Source organism: Crotalus tigris, unplaced genomic scaffold (genome assembly GCF_016545835.1).
Source record: "Crotalus tigris isolate CLP2741 ecotype Arizona unplaced genomic scaffold, ASM1654583v1 scf7180000017690.20705106771:4171800, whole genome shotgun sequence".
Classification (NCBI taxonomy): Eukaryota; Metazoa; Chordata; class Lepidosauria; order Squamata; family Viperidae; genus Crotalus; species Crotalus tigris.
In genome coordinates, this window is record NW_024096569.1 from 745,937 (window position 1) to 767,592 (window position 21,656).

Sequence of the window (21,656 nt, forward strand, 5' to 3'; positions counted from 1 at the left end):
TGGCGGTGCCCCCCTCTTCCACTGATGCTAATGGGGGGTCAGCCCCCCCCACGCTCCCGCAAAACGCACAACGACACCCCCCCCTTCCTTCCCCTGTAGGGATAACGTCCATCCTGAGCTGCCGCCCGGTGAAGGCCGATCCGCAGGGTGGGGGCGCCGGCAGCGGCACCAACGGGGGCTACCTGGAGGCGGAGGAGAACAGCGTGCAGGGGCGCGAGGAAGCCCACCACGTCCTCCTCTCGCCCACCCTGCGCTACGCCGGACTGGAGCCTTTCGCCACCAAAGTGCAGTAGGTGTCGCCCGTGGCCGGCCGGATTGGGGATGGTGCCGAGATGTCCTATCGGAACACACACACACCCCCGGGAGGGTGGGTGGGGGGGAAACCTGGAGGGTGGGGGTGGGGTCAAAAAAGTCAGAATTGGATCAGCCTAGAAAGAAAGAGAAATTTTCTAGCAGTGAGAACAATCAGCCGGTGGAACCGCTCGCCACCAGACGTTGTGGGAGCTTCATCCCTGGAGGCTTTCAAGGAGAGACAGCCTGGACTGCCATCGGTCAGACATGGTGTAGGCTCTCCTGCTTGAAGGGTGGGGGTTGGACTAGATGACCTCCAAGGTCCCGACTTTGCTGTTCTGTTCTGTATTTTATTATTCTATTGTATTCTATTCTATGTTCTATTTTATTATTTCTTATTCTAATCTATATTCTATTCGAATCTATATTCTGTTCTATATTGTATTATTTCTTATTCTATTCTATATTCTGTTCTATTCTGGTCTGTTCTATTCTTTCTCTTCTATTCTGTATTTTATTCTATTATTTTTAATTCTATTCTATATTCTATTATGTTCTATATTTTATTCTATTCTATATTCTATTATTTCTTATTCTAGTCTATTCTCATTTCATATTTTTTATTCTTTTCTATTATTTCATATTTTCTATTCTGTTCTATTCTCATTTCATATTTTCTATTCTATTCTAACCTAATTTCTATCCTATCCTATTCTATTCTTATTCTTATTCTAACCTAATTTCTATTCTATTCTAACCAAATTTCTATCCTATCCTATCTTATTCTATTCTGTATTTTCTATTCTATTCTTATTCTTACCTAATTTCTATTCTATTCTATTCTAATTTCTATTCTATTCTATTCCTTATTCTATTCTATTCTATTCTATTCTACTCCTTATTCTATTCTCTTCTATTCTACTCTATTCTATTCCTTATTCTATTCTATTCTCTTCTCTTCTAATTTCTATTCTATTCTATTCTATTCTATTCTATTCTAATTTCTATTCTACTCTATTCTATTCCTTATTCTCTTCTCTTCTATTCTATTCTATTCCTTATTCTAATCTATTCTATTCAAATGGCAGCCGAGACAGTACACTCAAAGTTAACATTGTTTTTCATGCCCCCTGTGGGCGTGCAGAACAAAACAGAACATAGCTTTGATTTGTCTCTTTGACGGCTGTCTTGAATTTTGGGCCCCACCCTGAAGACTCTCCTTCCAGAAGCCGTTTGGGACGCAGGAAAAGCCGAGCATGGCTAGAAATTATTATTTTTTTTAATGTCTGTTTTATATTCTTTGTATGCACACTGGCGAAAATGACCTTTAAACTTCAGGAAGGAAAAAAAACAGGAAGGCGAAAGACAAGCTAAAAAAGATTTTAAAACAAAAATAAATAAATAAAGGGAGGGAGGGGGGGAAATATAACATACCGGCCTCCACGTGATCAACCGGCAGTCCTCCTCAACGCCTCAGCCCAACGATCTCCGCGTGTAAGTAAGCCCAGCCGCGTTTTTATTTTATTTTATTTCTTCTCCCCCCCCTCCTTTTCCAGATTCAAAGACCCCAAGTCTCACCGACAGCACTCCGCCCAGGTGGCCTTGCAGGTGTGCGTGCGCCCGGGCTCCTACAAGGTCTGCCCTCCCTCGCAGGCGGCCCCCGAGCCCGTGGACCCCCGCTTCAGCAGTGCCGAGATTGAGTGGGTCACCAAGGAAAAAGGGGCTACCGTCCTCTTCGGCCTGCTCATCCGCGTAGAATGAGACCCCCCCGCCCGCCCGCCGTCCGCGGGGACGCCGCAGCTTTTGCCAAAAACCTGTGCTCCCCCCCCCCGGGGGGGGACCGACAGCACATAGACCGGGTGGAAACGGCACGTCCAGTCGATTGGGGGGGGGGGACACAGCTCTTTTACAGCCAGATGGACTCCCTTGGGAGAGAATTTTATTGGGGAGGGGGCTGCCTCTGGGGGTGGGGGCCGTTCGCCTCCTTTTATTTTCTTTTTGCACAGAGACTAGACAAGCTAACCGGGGGGGGGGGGGCGGACTGGGAGTCTGTTAAGAGCATGAAGGGGCGGGTGGGTGGGGAAGGGGGGGGTCTTTAGTTGCCACAAAAGGACTTGGGGAAGGGTCTTTTTGACAACCCCCCGGGGATTTCTACAGACTGACAACGTCCTTTCTCCTTCCCCTCCCCCCCCCACGATTCAGATCACGTTTTCTTCCTTGCACCGAGGCCTCTTTTCTTTGGGAAGGGATCGGGGTGGGGGTCTTTTGGGGCAGAGGGGGGGGTCTTCCTCCTCTTCTTCCACGAGGGAGACCCCCGGCAGGCACTTAGACACGAGTGGAGCTCGGGACGACGGGCTCATCTCCACCCCTTCCCCTTAATCCAGAGTTTGGAGCTCTGGACGACGGGCTCATCTCCACCTCTTCCCCTTAATCCAGAGTTTGGAGCTCTGGACGACGGGCTCATCTCCACCTCCTCCCCTTAATCCAGAGTTCCTCGTCCGGATTCCCAGGCTGGATTTTAAAAAAACGTCTCGGCGTCTTCTTTCAACACGATGCTGCGTTCAAACCCCCTCGGTTTGCTCCTCACCCACCCAGCTTGGTTCATTCTTTTTGGGGGGGGGGGTCTGGCAGTAGGTCAGCAGTGGCCTGCAAGCACTTCCCTTTGTTTTTGCCTTCAGTGGGGGGTCTTTTTTCCTAATTTTGCGTGGATTTTTCACCAGAAGGACACACGTCGGACCGGCCGTGCCCCCCCCCTCCCCATAAAGCAAAGGAAAAAAAAAAGCACAGCTTATTCCAATTTCTTTCGTTGCTCTTATTCTCCCGGTCCGACAAGTGCTCGTCCCCGTTTACCAGGATGGGGGGGGTCCTAGCGGGATACGTGTGCAAAGCCCCCCACGTGCGCACGCACACACCCCCTCCCCTCCATTCTCCTGCCCCCCCTCCCCTCCCTTTATTTATTGATGTGCTGATGGTCAGACAAACAAATGTGAATTTTTTTCTGGGGGGGGGGGAAGGGCACCCGGCGCCCGATCTCATTCCCCTCCGATTTGTATTTTAAATGCTATTTATGCTGCTTCTTCACTTTATTGGTTGGGGAAAAAAAATATGCCTTTTTTTTTTTTTTTTACATCTTGTCGGAAACTTGGGGGGGGGGCTTGTTTCTCTGTATGTTTTTCTTTCCCCCCCCCCTTTTTTTTGGACAAAACTTCAAAAAAAAAATATTCCCATCCTTTCCAAGGGTTTATAAACCACAGTTCAACTGGTTTTGTGTCTGTGTCCTTCGTGACTCTCCCGACACCCGCCCCCCAAGTGGTGTTTTCGAGTCCCCCCCCCCCAATTTCCCCTGTTCTCTTTATTTATTACATTACCAGAAAATTCCCAGCCTGGCTTCCAATAAACTTAGAAATAAAGCAGACCGAGAGAAAAGAATTTCTATTTTAGCATCCAGACAGCAGCCGATTCCGCAAAGGCAGATTCTGAGGTTCTTTGAGAGAAGAGACAGCTGTGCAATTTGTGTGTGTGTGTGTGTCTGTGTTTCATAGGTAGTCCTTGACTTGACAACAGTTCGCTTAGGGACTGTTCAAAGTTACAACGGCGCTCAAAAAAAATTTCAGAGTTAGAATCTCTGGCATCGTCCTCATGACCGTGTGATCGAAATTCAGATGATTGGCAACTGATTCATATTTATAATGGTCACAGCCTCCTAGAGGGGCCATGTGATTCCCTTTTGTGACCTTTGGACAAGCAGAGTCAATATTAACTTAATGACCATGAGAATAGAATAGAATATAGAACAGAACATAAGAATAAAATAGAATAAAATAATAAAATAGAACAGGACAGGACAGAATAATGATAAAAGAATAGAATAGAACAGAATAATGATAGAATAATTAGAATAGAATAGAAATATGAAAGAATGGAAAATATGGAATAGAATAAAATAGGAAAAGAAATATGAAGAGTAGAACAGAATAATAGAATAAGAATAGAATAGAATAATTAGAATAGAAATATGAAAATAGAAAATATGGAATAGAATAGAGCAGCTAGAAGGGACCTTGGAGGTCTTCTAGTCCAGCCCCCTGCTCAAGCAGGAGAACCTATACCATTTTAGACAGACAATAATAAAGTTGGAAGGGACCTTGGCGGTCATCTAGTCCAACCCCCTGCTCAGGCAAGAAACCCTATTCCATTTCAGACAAATGGCTGTCCAGTGACACACCGGCCTCAGGACTCTGTGACATATGCCTGGCTGAGGAATTCTGGGAGTTGAAGTCCACAAGTCATCCAAGGGCCAAGTTTGAAGACCCCCCCCCCGATTTAACCCTTCCCAACACAAAAAGTTAGGGACACACACAGAGACAGAGAGAGAGCCTCCAGCTCAAGAAGGCATCCAGACCACCCCCTGTCCCTCATTCCCAGCTTTGATGGGAAGGGGCTCCAGCATGTGTGCTCCGAAGACCCCCCCCCCTCACTTTGTTCCCCCTCCCCCCCCACTGCTGGACTCTGGGCGCTCTCTGCCCTCGTCCTACCTCGCAAGGGCGTTGTTGGGGCAGGAAAGAAGCAGGGTTGGAGTGGGAGGGGCAAAAGGGGGAGGGGGGAAGCTTCTTCCCGGCCTGGGCATCTGGGGCGCCCCCTAGCTGGGGAGGGGGAGACCTATCAGGCGGGGGAGGAGGGTCCCCCCCACTTTCCCCCCCTTCCCTGCTGCAGAGGACAAGGCAGGAGGAGAGACTGGAGGGGAAGCCACGCCCGTCCCCGCTGTCATTTGCATGTGGGCCGCGCCTCTCTCCGCTGAATATTTGCATATGCGGGCCACGCCCTCCCTTGTTCGCTGCTGCCGGGTTCTCCTCGCGGGGGCGGGGCTGGGCGTGGCCACGGCGACCCGGAAGAGAAAGCGGCGGGGCGGAAGAGCAGGACGAGGAGGGGGCTGTGTGTGGGGCGGGGGTCTTCGCTGCCGCCGCCGCCGCCTTCCGGGGGTCTCCGGGCGCCGCGAGGATTGCGACCGCCGCCATGCCGGCCCTGCTGGAGCGCCCGAAGCTGAGCTCGGCCATGGCCCGCGCCCTGCACCGGCACGTCATGGTGGAGCGCGAGAGGAAGCGGCAGGGTGAGAGGGGGGGGAGGCAGAACACACACACACACACCACAACACACACACAAAACCCGGAGCCCCCCTCCCCCGCCTCCACATTCCCCCTCTGCAGCCCCCCCAATTGAGACCCCCTACTAGGACTTCCAGCGTCCCCAGAGACTCTCCACTTGACCCTTACAGACCCCCCACTTTCAGATCCTCCCCCACTTTCAGCCCCCCAAGTGACCCTTACGGACCCCCCATTTGACCCTTACAGACCCCCCACTTGACCCTTACAGACCCCCCCACTTTCAGATCCTCCCCCACTTTCAGCCCCCCACTTGACCCTTACGGACCCCCCATTTGACCCTTACAGACCCCCCACTTGACCCTTACAGACCCCCCACTTGACCCTTACAGACCCCCCACTTTCAGATGCCCCCCCACTTTCAGCCCCCCACTTGACTCTTACGGACCCCCCACTTGACCCTTACAGACCCCCCACTTTTAGATCCTCCCCCGCTTTCAGCCCCCCCACTTGACCCTTACGGACCCCCCACTTGACCCTTACGGACCCCCCACTTTCAGATCCTACCCTGCTTTCAGCCCCCCACTTGACCCTTACAGATCCCCCACTTGACCCTTAGAGACCCCCCCGTTTCAGATCCTCCCCCGCTTCCAGTGCTCCCACTTGTCCCTTACAGACCCCCCCCACGGCCCTTATAGACCCCCCCACTTGTCCCTTACAGACCCCCATTCCAGATCCTCCCCCAGTTCCAGCACCCCCACTTGACATCCCCCACGTCCAGCCCCCCCACTTCCAGAGCCCCCAAGTAGCTGATCCCCCTTCCTTTCAGATTGCCCCCACATATAGACCCTTGTTTGAGACACCCCCACACTTCTAGGCCTCCCCCCCACACACACCCTTGCAACCCCCCCCCCACTTCCAGCTCACATATTTCTAGACTCTCACTTGAGACCCCCACACATACACACACACACATCCATCCGGACCCCCTCCCTTTCAGATCTCCCCTTTCAGACACACACACAGACGCACACACACACACACACACACACACACACGTACAGCCTATTTCCACATTCCCCCTTCATTCTAGCCCCCCCTTCCAGATCCCCCCACTTGCAGACCCCCCCCATACTTCCTAACCTCCAGACCCCCAGGACCTGCATGCTTCCAGACCCCCCCCCCACTTCAGGCACTTATAGACCCCTCCCCCACTTACAGATCCTTCAGACGCTATCCCCTTCCAGAGCCCCTCCCCATTTCTCCCCCCCCCCCCGTTTCCAGATTCCCCTCAGTTCTAGGCACCCCCCTCCCCCGTGAATGAGGAGGGTCCCCGGGCCTCACTGTCCCCCTCCCCTCAGCCAGGGGCTTCCCCGGGGCCACCTCCCAGCCCGGAACTGGGCCAGGGTCTGCCTTCTGGATGCCAAGCTTGGCTGGAAGACCCTCATCAGGGGGGTCTCGGCCAGTAACTTTGGGGCAGGATGGTGCCCTGTGCCCATGGACCAGGGCCGGGCCATTACGGCCCCTTTAAGCCCTGTGAACTTCAACTCCCAGAATTCCCCAGCCCTTCCTTCCTTCCTTCCTTCCTTCCTTCCTTCCTTCCTTCCTTCCTTCCTTCCTTCCTTCCTTCCTTCCTTCCTTCCTTCTAGCACTGATGATGTTCCCTAGCTGGGTCATGAAATGTCTGCAAGGACACCACAGTTCTCCTCCTACTCGCTCCCTTCCTCCCTCCCTCCCTCCCTCCCTCCTTTCCTTCCTTCCTTCCTCCCTCCCTCCCTCCTTTCCTTCCTTCCTCCCTCCCTCCCTCCCTCCTTTCTTTCCTTCCTTCCTCCCTCCCTCCCTCCCTCCCTCCTTCCTTTCTTCCTCCCTCCCTCCCTCCCTCCCTCCCTCCCTCCTTTCCTTCCTTCTTTCCTTCCTTCCTCCCTCCCTTCCTCCCTTCCTCTGAAATCAAGATATATTACGCCAACCGCATTCCCACCTTCTATTACAAAAGTTACCCGATCAGACAATTAAGCAGCCCGGTGACATTTGTTCTTCTCCTTTACACACTGGCTTCTGGTAAAACCTTGCCGGCTGGGGAATTCTGGGAGTTGAAGTCCACGACTCTTAAAAGATTGAGGAACCCCCCCCCCCGGTCTGTGGGACTCTCATTCGCCCAAGGAAGGAGACCCTCGGAGCGACGTTCCCTCCTGGATATGGGGACATCACCTGGGGGTCTCCCCCAGTCCTTCGGCAGCTGGTGGGGCACAGCTGGCCATACGGGGGCGGGGGGGAGGGCGGTTGTTCATGCCCAGCGATTGGCCCTATTGGATCCTGGGGAATTCTGGGAGTTGGGAGTCCACCCCGTGGTCAAAGGTGGACACTTCTGGTCCTCCCCCCCCCAAAGGGGTCCCAGAGCTCCTGGGAGGGGGTGGGGAGAAAGAGCCCCTGGTCCTGTCCAGATGGGTCAGCCCCTGCCCCTTTGCCAAGGGAGGGGGGCAGGCAGTTGACCCCCCCTCGGTAGCAGCTCCCGCCCTCTGTCCCGCAGAGGAAGAAGAGGTGGACAAGATGATGGAGCAGAAGATGAAGGAGGAGCAGGAACGGCGGAGGAAGAAAGAGATGGAGGAGCGCATGTCGCTGGAGGAGACCAAGGAGCAGGTGGGTTCCCCGGGGATGGGAGGACCTTCAAAAGACCCCTCCCCAGCCTGGGATGCCCCCCCCTTGACCACCCCGCTCTCCCCCCCCCCAGATCCTGAAGCTTCAGGAGAAGCTTCAAGCTTTGCAGGAGGAGAAGCATCAACTCTTCCTCCAGCTCAAGAAGGTCCTGCACGAAGAGGAGAAACGGCGTCGCAAGGAGCAAAGGTGGGTGGGGGTCTCTCCCCTCCCCTCTCTCTCCCCCCCAGTGCCCCCCCCTATTCTGCTCTGGCCAGCAACTCCTGGCATTGTGTCTCCCAGCCGCATCTCCAGCAGACCCCAGGTTGTCTTCTTGAGGACTAGCCCAGCTGGCCTCCAGGGCATTGGTGGAGGTCGGGAGAGACCCCCCCCCCATTTGGTGTGATGGCTTCCGGTGCCTCTTGACCCCCCGCCCCAAACTAGCGCGATCCAGTCGCTAATAAAAGAACATTTGTGGCTGGGGGTCCTTGGTGCTCTCTGAGCTGGGTGGTTTCCTTGCAGACATCTCGTGACCCAACCAGGGAATGTCATCAGTGCTAGAAGGAAGGAAGAAGGAAGGAAGGAAGGAAGGAAGGAAGGAAGGAAGGAAGGAAGGAAGGAAGGAAGGAAGGAAGGAAGGAAGGACAGACTGGGGGGTCCTTGGTGCTCTCTGAGCTGGGTGGTTTCCTTGCAGACGTCTCGTGACCCAACCAGGGAACGTCATCAGTGCTGGAAGGAAGGAAGGAAGGAAGGAAGGAAGGAAGGAAGGAAGGAAGGAAGGAAGGAAGGAAGGAAGGAAGGAAGGAAGGAAGGAAGGAAGAAAGACTGTGGGGTCCCTGCTGGTCTCTGAGCTGGGTGGTTTCCTTGCAGACGTCTCATGACCCAACCAGGGAATGTCATCAGTGCTGGAAGGAAGGAAGGAAGGAAGGAAGGAAGGAAGGAAGGAAGGAAGGAAGGAAGGAAGGAAGGAAGGAAGGACTGCGGGGTCCTTGGTGCTCTCTGAGCTGGGTGCTTTCCTTGCAGATGTTTCATGACCCAACTAGGGAACATCATCAGTGCTAGAAGGGAGGAGGAGGAGGAGAAACAAGCTCTTTATGCTGGTTTGTTTCTTGGAGACGTTTCATGACCCAACTAGGGAACATCATCAGGGCTACAAGCGATTGCAGGGAGGAGGAGGAGGAAGACTGTGGGGTCCTTGGTGCTCTCTGAGTTGGGGGGGGTCTCCTTGCAGACGTCTCATAACCCAACTAGGGAACGTCATCCGTGCTGAGAGGGGGTTGAGGCCAGAGGGTCTTCCTCTCTCCTCGGGGTCAGGGACTCGTGATGTGTTTTCAACCAAGTGAAGAGTGGCTCGCTGCCAGCCACTAAGCGGGGGGCTCCATGCTGCTTTGGGGGGCACTGACCGCTTTCCCTTCCTCTCTCTTCCCCCCCCCCCCCCAGTGATATGACCACCTTGGCGGCAGCTGCCTATCAGCAGGGGATGGCTGTGCACGCTGGGACCCACATCCTCAACATGCAAGGTGGGTGGCGGTGGCGGTGGGTCCGGCCTCCGTCAACGGGGTGGGTGGGGGGCTGAGATCCAGGCAGGGGGGGGGTCTGCAGCACCAGAGAAGCAAATGCACTGGGGGTGGTGCTGGGGGGGGGCTGGAGAAGCACCCCCAAAAACCTTCTTTACAACGGAGTCCCAAATCTCCGTCGCTGCACGAGAAACGGACGTTGTGAATTTCTGCCCCGTTTCGCCACCTTCCTGGCCACCGCCGTCGTTAAGCGGATCGCTGCAGTTTGTAACGTTAGCCACCCGGTCGTTAAACAAATCCAGCTTCCCCCCACCAATTGACTTTGCTTGCCGGCAGGTCGCAAAAGGGGATCGCGTCTCACACACACACACACACGCACGCACACACACACGGGATGCTGTGACCGTCATAAGTGCGAGTCGCTTGCCGAGCGTCTGAATGTTTTGACGGTAGGGGATGCTGCGACGGTCGCAAGGGCGAAACAGATGAGATCTCCCCTTTTTTTCCCCACGGCTGCTCTGATTTCGAACGGACACTAAATGAACGCTTGGCAAGTTGGAGACGCCCCCCCCGAACAGCTAGTCCTCAACATAACGACCGCAATCGAGGCCCCCCCCAGACTTCTGTCGTTAAGTGAGACATTAGTTGAATTTTGCCCCGTTTTTACCACCTTTCTCTCCACGGACGTTAAGCGAAGGCCGCAAAAAAAAGGGGGGGATCGCGTGACACACAAACACCCCCCCCCATGGACGCTACGTCCGTCATAAACGTGAGTCAATGGCCAAGCCTCTGGATTTTGGATCACGTGACCCGGGGGGGGAGAATGCAGCGACGGTCGTTAAGTGTGAAAAACAATCCTAAGTCACTTTTTCAGGTGCCACTATAACGTCAAACGGTCACATTTTTACATTTCTCGTATCTTCAAAAAAAGAGAGAGAAAACGGGGAAAAACATTAATTTAATATAAACCCTCCCAACATGTTTAGATATTTCTCAGGTCAAAAAAAAAACAAAAACCCCAAACACGAAAGGAAAAAAAGAAAGAAAGCGTACTATATTATTATTATTTTAGGCCAGTGGTTCTCCACCTGTGGGTCGGGACCCCATTTGGGGTCGAACGACCATTTCAAGGGGGTCGCCAAACAACGCAGTCCGCCATTTTTTTCCCCCTTTTCCTTAGCTGTGCTCCTCCCTTTTATTCTATTGGCTTTGGAAAGCCAATAGAATAGACTCTCTTGAATAGAGTCTAATTCTATTGGCTTTCAAAAGCCAATAGGAGTTGTCCAGGCTGTCTCTGCCCTGCTGAGCCCGCCCAAAGTCCCATTCTGCAAACGGTGCTGCACCAGTTGAGTAGTCCTCGACTTATGACCGGTGGAGTAGTCCTCGACTTACGACCGGTTGGGGGGGTCGCGGCATTAAAAAGGTTGAGAACCACTGTTCTAGCATAAGAAGAAGAGCCCAGCCAATAAATTTAATAAATTTACCATCTCTGTGCCTTCTCCGCAGGCAGTCCGAGTGGGCACAACCGGGCGGCCACCCTCATCCCAGCTGACCGGGCCAAGCAAATGTTCGGACCGCCGGTGATCACGGTAAAGACCCCAACAGGGGTGAACAAACGGAGGGGAGCCTGTTTTTACTCAAAATCGGGGGGTCGGTTTGGATCCCAGCCAGCCTTGTCTTACCTGGTGTGTGTGTATGCGTGTGTGTGTGTATGTGTGCGTGTGAATTCGGAATAGCAGAGCTAACCCTAATCTTATAGATCATCTAATCCAACCCTTTGCTCAGTTTACCATTTCGGACAAACGGCCGTCCAGCCTCTTCTTGAAAACTTCCAGTGTTGGAGCATTCACTGCTTCTGGTGGCCAGTAGTTCCACTGGTTAATTATTCTGTCAGGAAGTTTCTCCTTAGTTCTAGGTTGCTTCTCTCCATGATTAGTTTAATAATAATAATAAAGTTGGAAGGGACCTTGGAGGTCATCTAGTCCAACCCCCTGCTCAGGCAGGAAACCCTATCCCATTTCGGACAAATGGCTGTCCAGTCTCTTCTTAAAAACTCCCAGTGTTGGAGCATTCACCGCTTCTGGAGGCAGGTTGTTCCACTGGTTAATTGTTCTCACTGTCAGGAAGTTTCTCCTTAGTTCTAGGTTGCTTCTCTCCTTGATGAGTTTCCATCCGTTGCTTCTTGTCCTGCCTTCAGGCGCTTTGGAGAATAGCTTGACTGCCTCTTCTTTGGGGCAGCCCCTGAGATACTGGAACACTGCTATCCTGTCCCCCCTCGTCCTTCTGTTCATTAAACTAGACATCCCCAATTCCAGCAGCCTTTTCTTATGTTTTAGCCTCCAGTCCCCTAATCATCTTTGTTGCTCTTCTCTGCACTCTTTCTAGAGTCTCAACATCTTTTTTACATCGTGGTGACCAAAACTGGATGCAGTATTTCAAGTGTGGCCTTACCAAGGCCTTGTAAAGTGGTATTAACCCTTCACGTGATCTTGATTCAATCCCTCTGTTTATCCAGCCAAGGATTGTGTTAGCTTTTTTTTGGCTGCTGCTGCACGACCGGCCACCTCCTGTTTAAGGGATCGTCCACCAGGACTCCGAAGTCCATCTCACTGTTACTACTATTAAACCAGGTTTCACCTAATCAGTACGTGCACTTTGGGTTCTTCCTGCCTAAGTGTCAGACTTTAACTCATCTCTGCGTTTGAATTTCATTCCGTTAGAAAAGTAAATGTTGCGGCACGAAATGAAAATTTCACTCGCTGGTTACGGTTTGTGTGGAGATACTGTGGGTACCCCATCTGGATTTGCACCCAGTGCCCACTGCAGAACCCTTTGGTGCCCTCGCAGACGTCTGTGACCGGTTCGCACGTCGCGCTAAACCTGGTTTGATTCGTTGCAGCTGTTTGAACAAGCCACGATAAGCCAGGCTCAGCTGAGGCCACCAAGTGTTGTTTACAAACCCCGAGCAATTGAGTTCACGCAGCACACGAAACTCAGTTACAAGCCGGTTTATCAAAATTTGTGATCACGGCTAGCTGGGGAATTCTGGGTTTTGAAGTTCCCCGAGTCTTGGATGTGTAGTCCTCGGCCTCGCGACGGCAATTGAGGCCAGAATTTATGTGGCTAAGTGAAACATTTGTTTCGGTGAGTTTGACCCTCTGCTAGGACTTCGGTTAAGCGAATCGCCGGCGTCGTTAAATGAGTAACAGTGTTGTTAAGTGAATCTGGCTTCCCCTCCCCCCATTGCTTGTCAGAAGGTTGCAAACGGGAGAATCGCACAATCCCTGGACATGGCGACCGTCGTAAGTGTGAGTCGGTTGCCCAAGGCCTGAATTTGGATCACGTGACCCCCAGGGTTGCTGCAACGGTCGTTAAGCGTGAAAAATGGTCCTAAGTCTCTTTTTTTTTCAGTGCCAGACAGTCACTAAATGAACCGTTGTAAGTTTGTGCAACTTTGAGCAGGGAAAATTCCAGCTTTCGGGACTGGACCCGAGGCTGCTTCTGATCCCCACTTTTTTTGGGCGGGGGGTCTCTTCTCCCCGACAGACACGGCACTTTGCGACCCAGCCAGCTTTCCCGGCCGGCACCCCGGAACACGGGCAGTACCAGGGCAGCCAAGCCGGGCACAGCCCCTACGCCGTGGGGCAGGGCCAGCACACGGTGCCCGTCAGCTACGCCAGCAGTCAGTCCATCCGAGGTGAGCAGGAAGAGAGGACGGAGGGGGTGGCTGGCTCCTGCGACACCTGTGGGGTAGAACAGGCCAGGATTAAACCAACATCCCATCTCCTCCTCTTCTTCCTCCCCCTCCCCCCCTCCCAGGACCCTCGGCTTTCTCCACGATGCAGTACTTGCCCCAGCAGCAACCTGGTTACGCCATCCACGGTCACTTCCCCGCCGCCCAGGCAGGTGAGTTCCAGGATCGGGAGAGGGTCCGTGAGGTCATCCATCCCATCCCCACCGACTCGGAGCGGGCGGGCGGCCAGCCAAGGAATCGTTGCTCGTCTCCCCTTTTTTTGAGGATGATTTGCGCCCTTTTTTTGCCCCTGCTTAAGGATTCATCCCGCCCAGCACCACCATCCCTCTCCAGAAGCAGCTGGAACACGCGAACCAGCAGTCCGGGTTTTCCGATTCGGTGAGTTCGGATCCTGAGCGTTTCCTGGCGTGGCAGGATGTGGCACAGGCGTTTTTCAGAGGGGCGGGCTGTTAAAGCTGGCAGGTTGGTCTAGCGGTTGAGAGACCAGACTAGGAACCAGGAGGCCCTGGGTTCTAGTCCCACCTTAGGCATGAAAGCCAGCTGGATGAGTTTGGGCCAATCATCAGGAGGCTGTGAGTTCTAGTCCTCATTTAGGCATGAAAGCCAGTCGGTGACTTTGGGCCAATCATCAGGAGGCTGTGAGTTCTAGTCCCGCCTTAGGCACGAAAGCCAGCTGGGTGAATTTGGGCCCATCACCAGGAGGCTGTGAGTTCTAGTCCCGCCTTAGCCATAAAATCTGGCTGGGTGACTTTGGGCCAATCACCAGGAGCTGTGATTTCTAGTTCCACCTTAGGTATGAAACCTGGCTGGGTGATTTTAGGTCAATTACCAGGAGCTGTGAGTTGTAGTTCCACCTTAGGTATGAAAGCCCCCTGGATGACTTTGGGGCAATCACCAGGGGCTGTCATTTCTAGTTCCACTGTAGGTATAAAACCCGGTTGGGTAATTTTAGGTCAATTACCAGGAGCTGTGAGTTGTAGTTCCACCTTAGGCATGAAAGCCCCCTGGATGACTTTGGACCAATCATCAGGAGCTGTGAGTTCTAGTTCCACCTTAGGTATGAAACCTGGCTGGGTGATTTTAGGTCAATTACCAGGAGCTGTGAGTTGTAGTTCCACCTTAGGTATGAAACCTGGCTGGGTGATTTTAGGTCAATCACCAGGAGCTGTGAGTTGTAGTTCCACCTTAGGTATGAAAGCCCCCTGGATGACTTTGGGGCAATCACCAGGGGCTGTGATTTCTAGTTCCACTGTAGGTATAAAACCCGGTTGGGTAATTTTAGGTCAGTTACCAGGAGCTGTGAGTTGTAGTTCCACCTTAGGCATGAAAGCCCCCTGGGTAATTTTAGGCCAATCACCAGGAGCTGTGAATTCTAGTTCCACTGGGTGACTTTGGGCCAATCGCCGGCAGACGGTGACCGGTCCTTATTGAGCAACTCCACGCAGGACCTCATGTGGGAGGATCCGAAGCCCTGTTTTCCTGTTAAATCCGGAAGGCAGAAAGGCATCTATGGAATAAAAATATTTCGGGGGCCACCTGAGGGCATCTAGACGGGCTGAGTGCCCCCCCCCCGCCTCTGCCCTCCAGCGGAGGGGGTCCATTTCAGAGAAGGTGGGGGGCTGATCCTTTGTGCCTCCCCCCCCCTTTTGTCTTTCAGTCCACCCTTCGTCCGATGCACCCCCAGGCCCTCCACCCCAACCAGGGTCTCCTCCAGGCCTCTCAGCTCCCGGTCCAAATGCAGACCACCGCCAAGGTAAGGCCGGGATTGGCAGAGCTTGCCCCCAAATCTGTGTGTGTGTGTGTGTGTCTGTGTGTGTGTGTGTGTGTGTACGCACACCACAATTGCAGTTCAGTTTTGCTGCTTTCCTCCAGCGAGTCGAGTCACTGATTCCAGCCCTTTCCTTTCTCCGTTCTGCTCCGAACTGCTAGCTTTTATGGGCGCTTTTATTCTTTTTAGTTATTTATTATCTTTAGTTATTTATTACATTGGTCTGCCCCCCCCTCCCTCCCTCCCTCCCCGTGAGGGCTGGCAAGATAATCCAGCAAGCAGAGATGTAGAAACAGGCGATAAATGATTAAAAAACGGATGACAAATGCCGAAGGGAAACTGTTCAATCATCTTTCTTTCTTTCTCTTTCTCTTTCTCGCTTTCTTTTTCTTTCTTTCTCTTTTTCTTGCTTTCTTTCTTTTTCTTTCTTTCTCTTTCTTTTTCTTGCTTTCTTTCTCTTTCTTGCTTTCTTTCTTTCTCTTTCTTGCTTTCTTTCTTTCTCTTTTTCTTTTTCTTTCTTTCTTTTTCTTTCTTTCTCTTTCTTGCTTTCTATCTTTCTCTTTCTTTCTCTTTTTCTTTCTTTCTTTTTCTTGCTTTCTTTTTCTTTTTTTCTCTTTCTTTCTTTCTCTTTCTTTTTCTTGCTTTCTTTCTTTTTCTTGCTTTCTTTCTTTCTTTTTCTTGCTTTCTTTCTCTTTCTTGCTTTCTTTCTTTCTCTTTCTTGCTTTCTTTTTTTCTCTTTCTTTCTTTCTTTCTCTTTCTTTCTTTCTTTCTTTCTTTCTTTCTTTCTTTCTTTCTTTCTTTCATCTATCTATCGCGCTGCAGCCCACTTTGGCCTACACTCACCCGGCCCGGCCTGCCTCTCCGGGGACCTTCCCACAGCAGCCACATACGGTAGGTTTTGCTCTGACCGACAGTGGGGGGGGGGCGGCGAGGGAATTAAAGCAAAGGCCGCTGTGGGACTAGAATTCCCGGTGCCTGGTGACTTCTCCAAAGTCACCCAGCTGGCTTTCATACCTAAGGCGGGACTAGAACTGACCGTCTCCTGGCAACTGGCCCAAACTCACCTAGCTGGCTTTCATGCCTAAAGCGGGACTAGAACTCATGGTCTCCTGCTGACTTATCCAAAGTCACCCAGTTGGTTTTCATAAGGCGGAACTAGAACTCACCATCTCCTGGCGATTGGCCCAAACTTACCCAACTGCTTTCATGCCCAGGGTAGGACTAGAACTCACCGTCTCCTAGCGATTGCTTAAAGTCACCCAGCCGGCTTTTATGTCTTAAGGCGGGACTAGAACTCACCATCTCCTGGTTTCACGCCGAGGATGGGACTAGAACTCACCGTTGCCTAGTTATTGGCCGAGGTCACCCAGACAGCTTTCATGCCTAAATGAGGACTAGAACTCACCGTCTCCTGGTCATTGGCCCAAAGTCGTCCCAACTGGCTTTCACGCCCAAGGCAGGACTAGAACTCACCGCCCCCTAGTTTCTGGACCACCCCTTAACAGTTACATCATCCGCTGATAACGTTTTGTGTTTTTAAACCTCTTTTTTTCTCTCAGTCTGGCTTCCAAGCTTCACCCCAGGCCGCACCTCGGCACCCTTTTATACAGCACCCGCAAGGTCAGCGTTTCTACCACAAGTGAGCCCCGACAGACACACACACAGAAACACACACACATACACACACCGGCTGCTTCAGCGTCCTACCCCGCCCGCGTGCCCGGCCTGAATTTGAAAAGTCTCCCTCGGAACGAGTGTCTGCCCGGGAATCCTTGTCTGCCTTCCTCTCCAGAACTGTCATGCATTTTGCCAAATTGCAACCGTGGCGTTCTCCAAATACACTTGTGCGGCTTTCGTTTCACGCAGGACGAGCCTGGTGTGGTTTCTTCCAGCCTCCCGTCGCCCCGTGGAGCATTGGGGTGGGGAGGACGCGAGTGCAAATCACGCTGCAGCGAAGAAAGGGAAACCGGGTGTCTTTGCACACAATGTAGGGGTCTTCAAACTTGGCCCTTTGATGGCTTGTGGACTTCAACTCCCAGAATTCCTCAGCCAGGAATTCTGGGAGTTGAAGTCCATAAAAGGGTCCTAGTTCCCTCACGCTGACTGAGGAATTCTGGGATATGAAGTCCACAAGTCATAAAAGGGTCCTAGTTCCCTCACGCTGGCCAAGGAATTCTGGGAATTGAAGTCCACAGGTCATCAAAGGGTCCTAGTTCCCTCATGCTGGCTGAGGAATTCTGGGAGTTGAAGTCCATAAAAGGGCCCCAGTTCCCTCACGCTGGCTGAGGAATTCTGGGAGTTGAAGTCCATAAAAGGGCCCCAGTTCCCTCACGCTGGCTGAGGAATTCTGGGAGTTGAAGTCCATAAAAGGGCCCTAGTTCCCTCACGCTGGCTGAGGAATTCTGGGAGTTGAAGTCCACACATCTTTAAGGCTGGGAAACACTGAGGTGGCTTCACAATCCTGTGCCACTTACACAACAGGCTGCAATTTAAATCATTGCAACTGATCAAATCATAGTTTCCCCAAGATCTTCCAGGATAATCCAGGTTTTGTTTGTTCGGAAGCCATCCAAAGCGGAGCTAAACCTGCATCTGGGTGGTTCCACAGATGGACAATTTAACCATCTTCTGCATCCTTTTAGCTTACGTGTGGACAATCTATGGGTCAAAAAAGATCTCTGGACTTCAACTCTCAGAATTCCTGAGCCAGCCAGGCTGGCTCAGGAATTCTGGGAGTTGAAGTCCACCGGGTGTAAAATGGGCTCATGGGTGCCCATCCTGCTTTAGCTGAGGAAGATGTTACCTGTTGGACAGGTGGGTCTTCCTTAAGATGGTGAAATACAGAGTCTCCCTAGGACGAAGCCAACGGTTCTTAGATGTTGGCCACCAACGGAGATCCTTGACCACTAGGGAATACTGCCCCTGTTGGTTGACCTCTGATGGCAACCAGGCCACCATATTCCATATCCATGATGGGTTTTGGGTGGTCTTCCAAGGCCTGTCCATTTGGAAAGACGGCAAAGGGGCGGAGGTGGTAAGCTCCGGATAGGAAGCCATCATACTCCACATATCCATTTAGTGACCAAGGTCACAATGGCGCTGAGGAAAGCAACTTGTGATCCTTTTTCACATAACTGCGGCAACATCCCCGGAGCCGTGATCAAAACTTGGACGCTTGGCAACCGAGTCACATTTAATGAGTCTGGAACAAGAAAGATTTTAAACCTCTGTAGCCGTGTTTCTTAAAATACAGCCTCTCAACGTTTGTCTGCAACATCAAAATCATTTGCCATGCGTTGAATATATTTGCAAAGCTATATAAAGCAGTGTCTCTTTTTTATATTTTATGGGTTGAAAAATCACGTAGGGTTCTTGCGTGAAAAATATTCATGTTAATATCTAGTTATTTTTCCGTTAATTCGTTCAGCAGTGGTTCCTTTCTGGGGACGAATGCATTTTGAAAATTAAAAGGGTGCATCTCGATAAAGACAATGCATATAAAACAAAAGCTCCTTGGGGGGGTTTCTCGATTTTAAAAGTTTTAAAAGCAGGAAAGAGTCGTTAAGGATAAAAGGTTTTTAAGGAACACTTAGCCCAATTTCAGGGGGTTTTTTTGAAAACACTCGTCTCCTTTCTCAAATCTGAGCAGGGGGCTGGACTAGATGACCTCCAAGGTCCCTTCCAACTTTATTATTGTTATTACTATTAAACCTAACCATCCTCATCTCTTTCCGTGTCTTTTTAGTCGTGTGTGTACTAAGCGTTAAGACACCCAAAGATAGTATTTATAATACTTAGGTCACGCGATCCCCTTTTGTGACTTCCTGGTAAGCGAAATCAACGGGGAAATCAGGATTCGAACTCGGGATCCGTCGAATGAACTACGGCAAGTCGTTAAAAAAAAGGGGGCAAAATAACAGCTGTCCGTGCTTAGTGACGGACGCTCTGGGCTCCGTTGGGTTTGTAAAAATTACTGGCTTCCCATCTTTCTGTAGGGTGACTGGCCGGCTTACAGTTACATACATTGTCGTCGTAAATCAGGGACTCCCCGTATTTCCTCCTCTCACCCCCACCCTCCCAGGCCAGGCTCCTGCAAGGGTGTTTTCGCCTCTTCGGCCGAGCCGGCCCTTTTTGCAAAGGACAGTGCTGGCCAAAGACATCGGCAATCCACCCCCCCCAAAAGGAGGCACGTTGATGCGCTGACGGACGCGGCCAACCGCACCCCACCTTCTCTCTGTTGCTGCACCCCACATCCCTTCCCCTTGGGTCTCTGGGCAGAGCCCTCTCCCCTGGCCAGGGCAAGGCTGTCCCCCCCCCCCCCCGGCTGCCCCCTTGCAAGGGATGGGAGGGGGGAGAGAGGAGGAGGAGAGGGAAAGGGAGAGGGAGGGACAGTGGGAAGGAGGGAGAGGGGCAGGGAGAGGAAAGGGAAAGAGTGAGAGGGAAAGAGGCAGAGGAGAGGAAGGGGAAAAGGGAGGAAGAGGGGAGGGAGGGAAAGGGGGAGGGGAAAGTGAGGGAGAGGGAAGGAGGGAGGGGAAAGGGGAGGGAAAGGGAGAGGGAAGGAGGAAGGAGGAAGGGGAAAGGGAGGGAGAGTGGGATCGAGGGAGGAGGGAAAGGGAGGGAGAGGGGAGGTGAAAGGGAGAGGGAAGGAGGGGAAAAGGGAGAGGAAGAGGGAAGGGGAGGGAGGGAGGAAGAGGGAACGAGGGAGGGAGAAAGGGAAGGAGAGGAAGGGAGGGAGGGAGGGTGGGATCGAGGGAGGAGGGAAAGGGAGGGAGAGGGGAGGGGAAAGGGAGGGAGAGGGAAGGAGGGGGAGAGGGAGAGGGGAGGGAGGGAAAGGGACAGAGTGGGAACGAGGGAGGGAGAGGGGAAAGGGGGGAGGGACAGAGAGTGGGATCGAGAGAGAGGGAAAGAGGGAGGGGAAGGGGAGGGAGGGGAAAGGAGGGAGAGGGGGAGGGAAGGAGGGAGAGGAGAGGGAGGGGGAAAGGGAGGGAAAGGGAGAGGGAAGGAGGAAGGGGAAAGGGAGGGAGGGAGGGTGGGATCGAGGGAGGAGGGAAAGGGAGGGAGAGGGGAGGGGAAAGGGAGGGAGAGGGAAGGAGGGGGAGAGGGAGAGGGGAGGGAGGGAAAGGGACAGAGTGGGAACGAGGGAGGGAGAGGGGAAAGGGGGGAGGGACAGAGAGTGGGATCGAGAGAGAGGGAAAGAGGGAGGGGAAGGGGAGGGAGGGGAAAGGAGGGAGAGGGGGAGGGAAGGAGGGAGAGGAGAGGGAGGGGAAAAGGGAGGGAAAGGGAGAGGGAAGGAGGAAGGGGAAAGGGAGGGAGGGAGGGTGGGATCGAGGGAGGAGGGAAAGAGAGGGAGAGAGGGGAGGGGAAAAGGGAGAGGAAGAGGGAAGGGGAGGGAGGGAAAGAGAGGGACAGAGTGGGAACGGGGGAGAGGGAAAGGGAGAGAGAGAGGGAGAGGAAAGGGGGGAGGGACAGAGAGTGGGATCGAGGGAGGGAGAGGGAAAGAGGGAGGGAGAGGGGGAGGGAAGGGGAGGGAAAGAGGAAAAGGGAGGGACAATGGGAACGAGGGAAAGGGAGAGGGAGGGAGGAAGAGGGAAGGAGAGAGGGAGGGGAAGGGGAAAGGGAGGGAGGGAAAGAGGGAAGGGGAAAGGGAGGGGGGAGAGAGGGAAAGGGAGGAGGGAGGGAGAGGGAGGGAGAGGAAGAGGGAGGGACCCCGAAAGCCCCCATCGCACAATGAAGACACAGCCAGAGCCAGGCGTTCATATTAAACTTGTTTTTATTGAGGTTGATTAACAAATGGGTTGGATTAACAGGGCGGGGGGGGGGGAAAGGGGAGGGGGGGCGCCACAGCTTGACCTGTGAACAGCAGAGGAGAGTAAATATGAACCGAGGAGACCATTCGGGGTGCTAGTTGGTTACCCGGCCTGCACCCCCCCCCCAAGATTCCCTAACCTTAAAACAGCTCTTGGGTGGCGACAGTTACCCAGCATATGGGGGGGGGGGCCTGCTCAGGGCCGAAGAGATGCCGGCGATTTCTAACTCCCAAGAACGAGGAGGGGGCTCATAGGCAGCTACAAGCACTGGGGAGGGGGGGGAGAGGGGGAGGAAGGAGGGGAAGGGGGGGGGCGAGGAAAGGAAATCCAACATGATTGACAGGGAGCAGAGTAACCCCGCCCCTACGCCGCAGAGGGCAGTTCCCCATCGTCCCAGGCCTGGCGGGGGTCTTCTTGTCCCCCCCCCCACCGTTGCAGATAAAGAGGGGGGAGGGCTCCAGTGAGGAAGAGGAGGAAGAGGGTTTAAGCAGAGCTCAGCAACCAGAGTGGGGATCTCCCCCCCCCCCCAAAAAACAACGCACTTTGTTGGGAAATGACCCAAACCTGCTGCAATGCAACCATCCAGCAGACAGGTGATGGGGGGGGAATAAAAAAAAAATCAAACGGCCCCCCCACCCACCCTTTCAACAGAAAGGCTCATGGGGGGGAGAGGAAAGAGCGCAGCCAGGCCGACAAGCCTCCCTCCCCGGCGTCTTGCTTCGGGGTGGGTGGGGGGAGAAAAGGGGATGGCTTCGCAGCCCCCTCCCCTCTCAAAAACTGCCCTCTCCC

General features: G+C 53.0%; 2 protein-coding genes across 5 annotated transcripts in view; both read left to right on the forward strand.

Annotated features, from left to right (window-relative positions):
* The window catches only part of NEURL4 (neuralized E3 ubiquitin protein ligase 4), a 35,959-nt gene extending 33,758 nt beyond the window's left edge, over positions 1 to 2,201 (forward strand). The window contains exons 29-30 of the mRNA XM_039337817.1: positions 100 to 289; positions 1,848 to 2,201. Coding sequence (XP_039193751.1) covers positions 100 to 289; positions 1,848 to 2,052 — 395 coding nt within the window. The 3' untranslated portion in view covers positions 2,053 to 2,201. The remainder of the gene's footprint in view (positions 1 to 99; positions 290 to 1,847) is intronic.
* Positions 2,202 to 5,175: 2,974 nt separating this feature from the next.
* On the forward strand, positions 5,176 to 16,926 carry GPS2 (G protein pathway suppressor 2). Of its 4 annotated transcripts, none has more exons than XM_039337907.1 (11): positions 5,176 to 5,398; positions 7,897 to 8,027; positions 8,119 to 8,231; positions 9,462 to 9,541; positions 11,045 to 11,223; positions 13,085 to 13,235; positions 13,358 to 13,444; positions 13,591 to 13,670; positions 14,950 to 15,045; positions 15,883 to 15,951; positions 16,620 to 16,926. In XM_039337907.1, exons 1-11 carry the CDS (start codon positions 5,305 to 5,307, stop codon positions 16,701 to 16,703), a joined length of 1,164 nt encoding a protein of 387 aa, XP_039193841.1. In that variant the 5' UTR covers positions 5,176 to 5,304; the 3' UTR covers positions 16,704 to 16,926. The 4 variants fall into 4 exon arrangements, with proteins under 4 accessions (XP_039193841.1, XP_039193843.1, XP_039193842.1 ...); XM_039337909.1 differs by having other exon boundaries at positions 5,179 to 5,398; positions 11,045 to 11,127; XM_039337908.1 differs by having other exon boundaries at positions 5,179 to 5,398; positions 7,918 to 8,027.
* Positions 16,927 to 21,656: the final 4,730 nt, after the last annotated feature.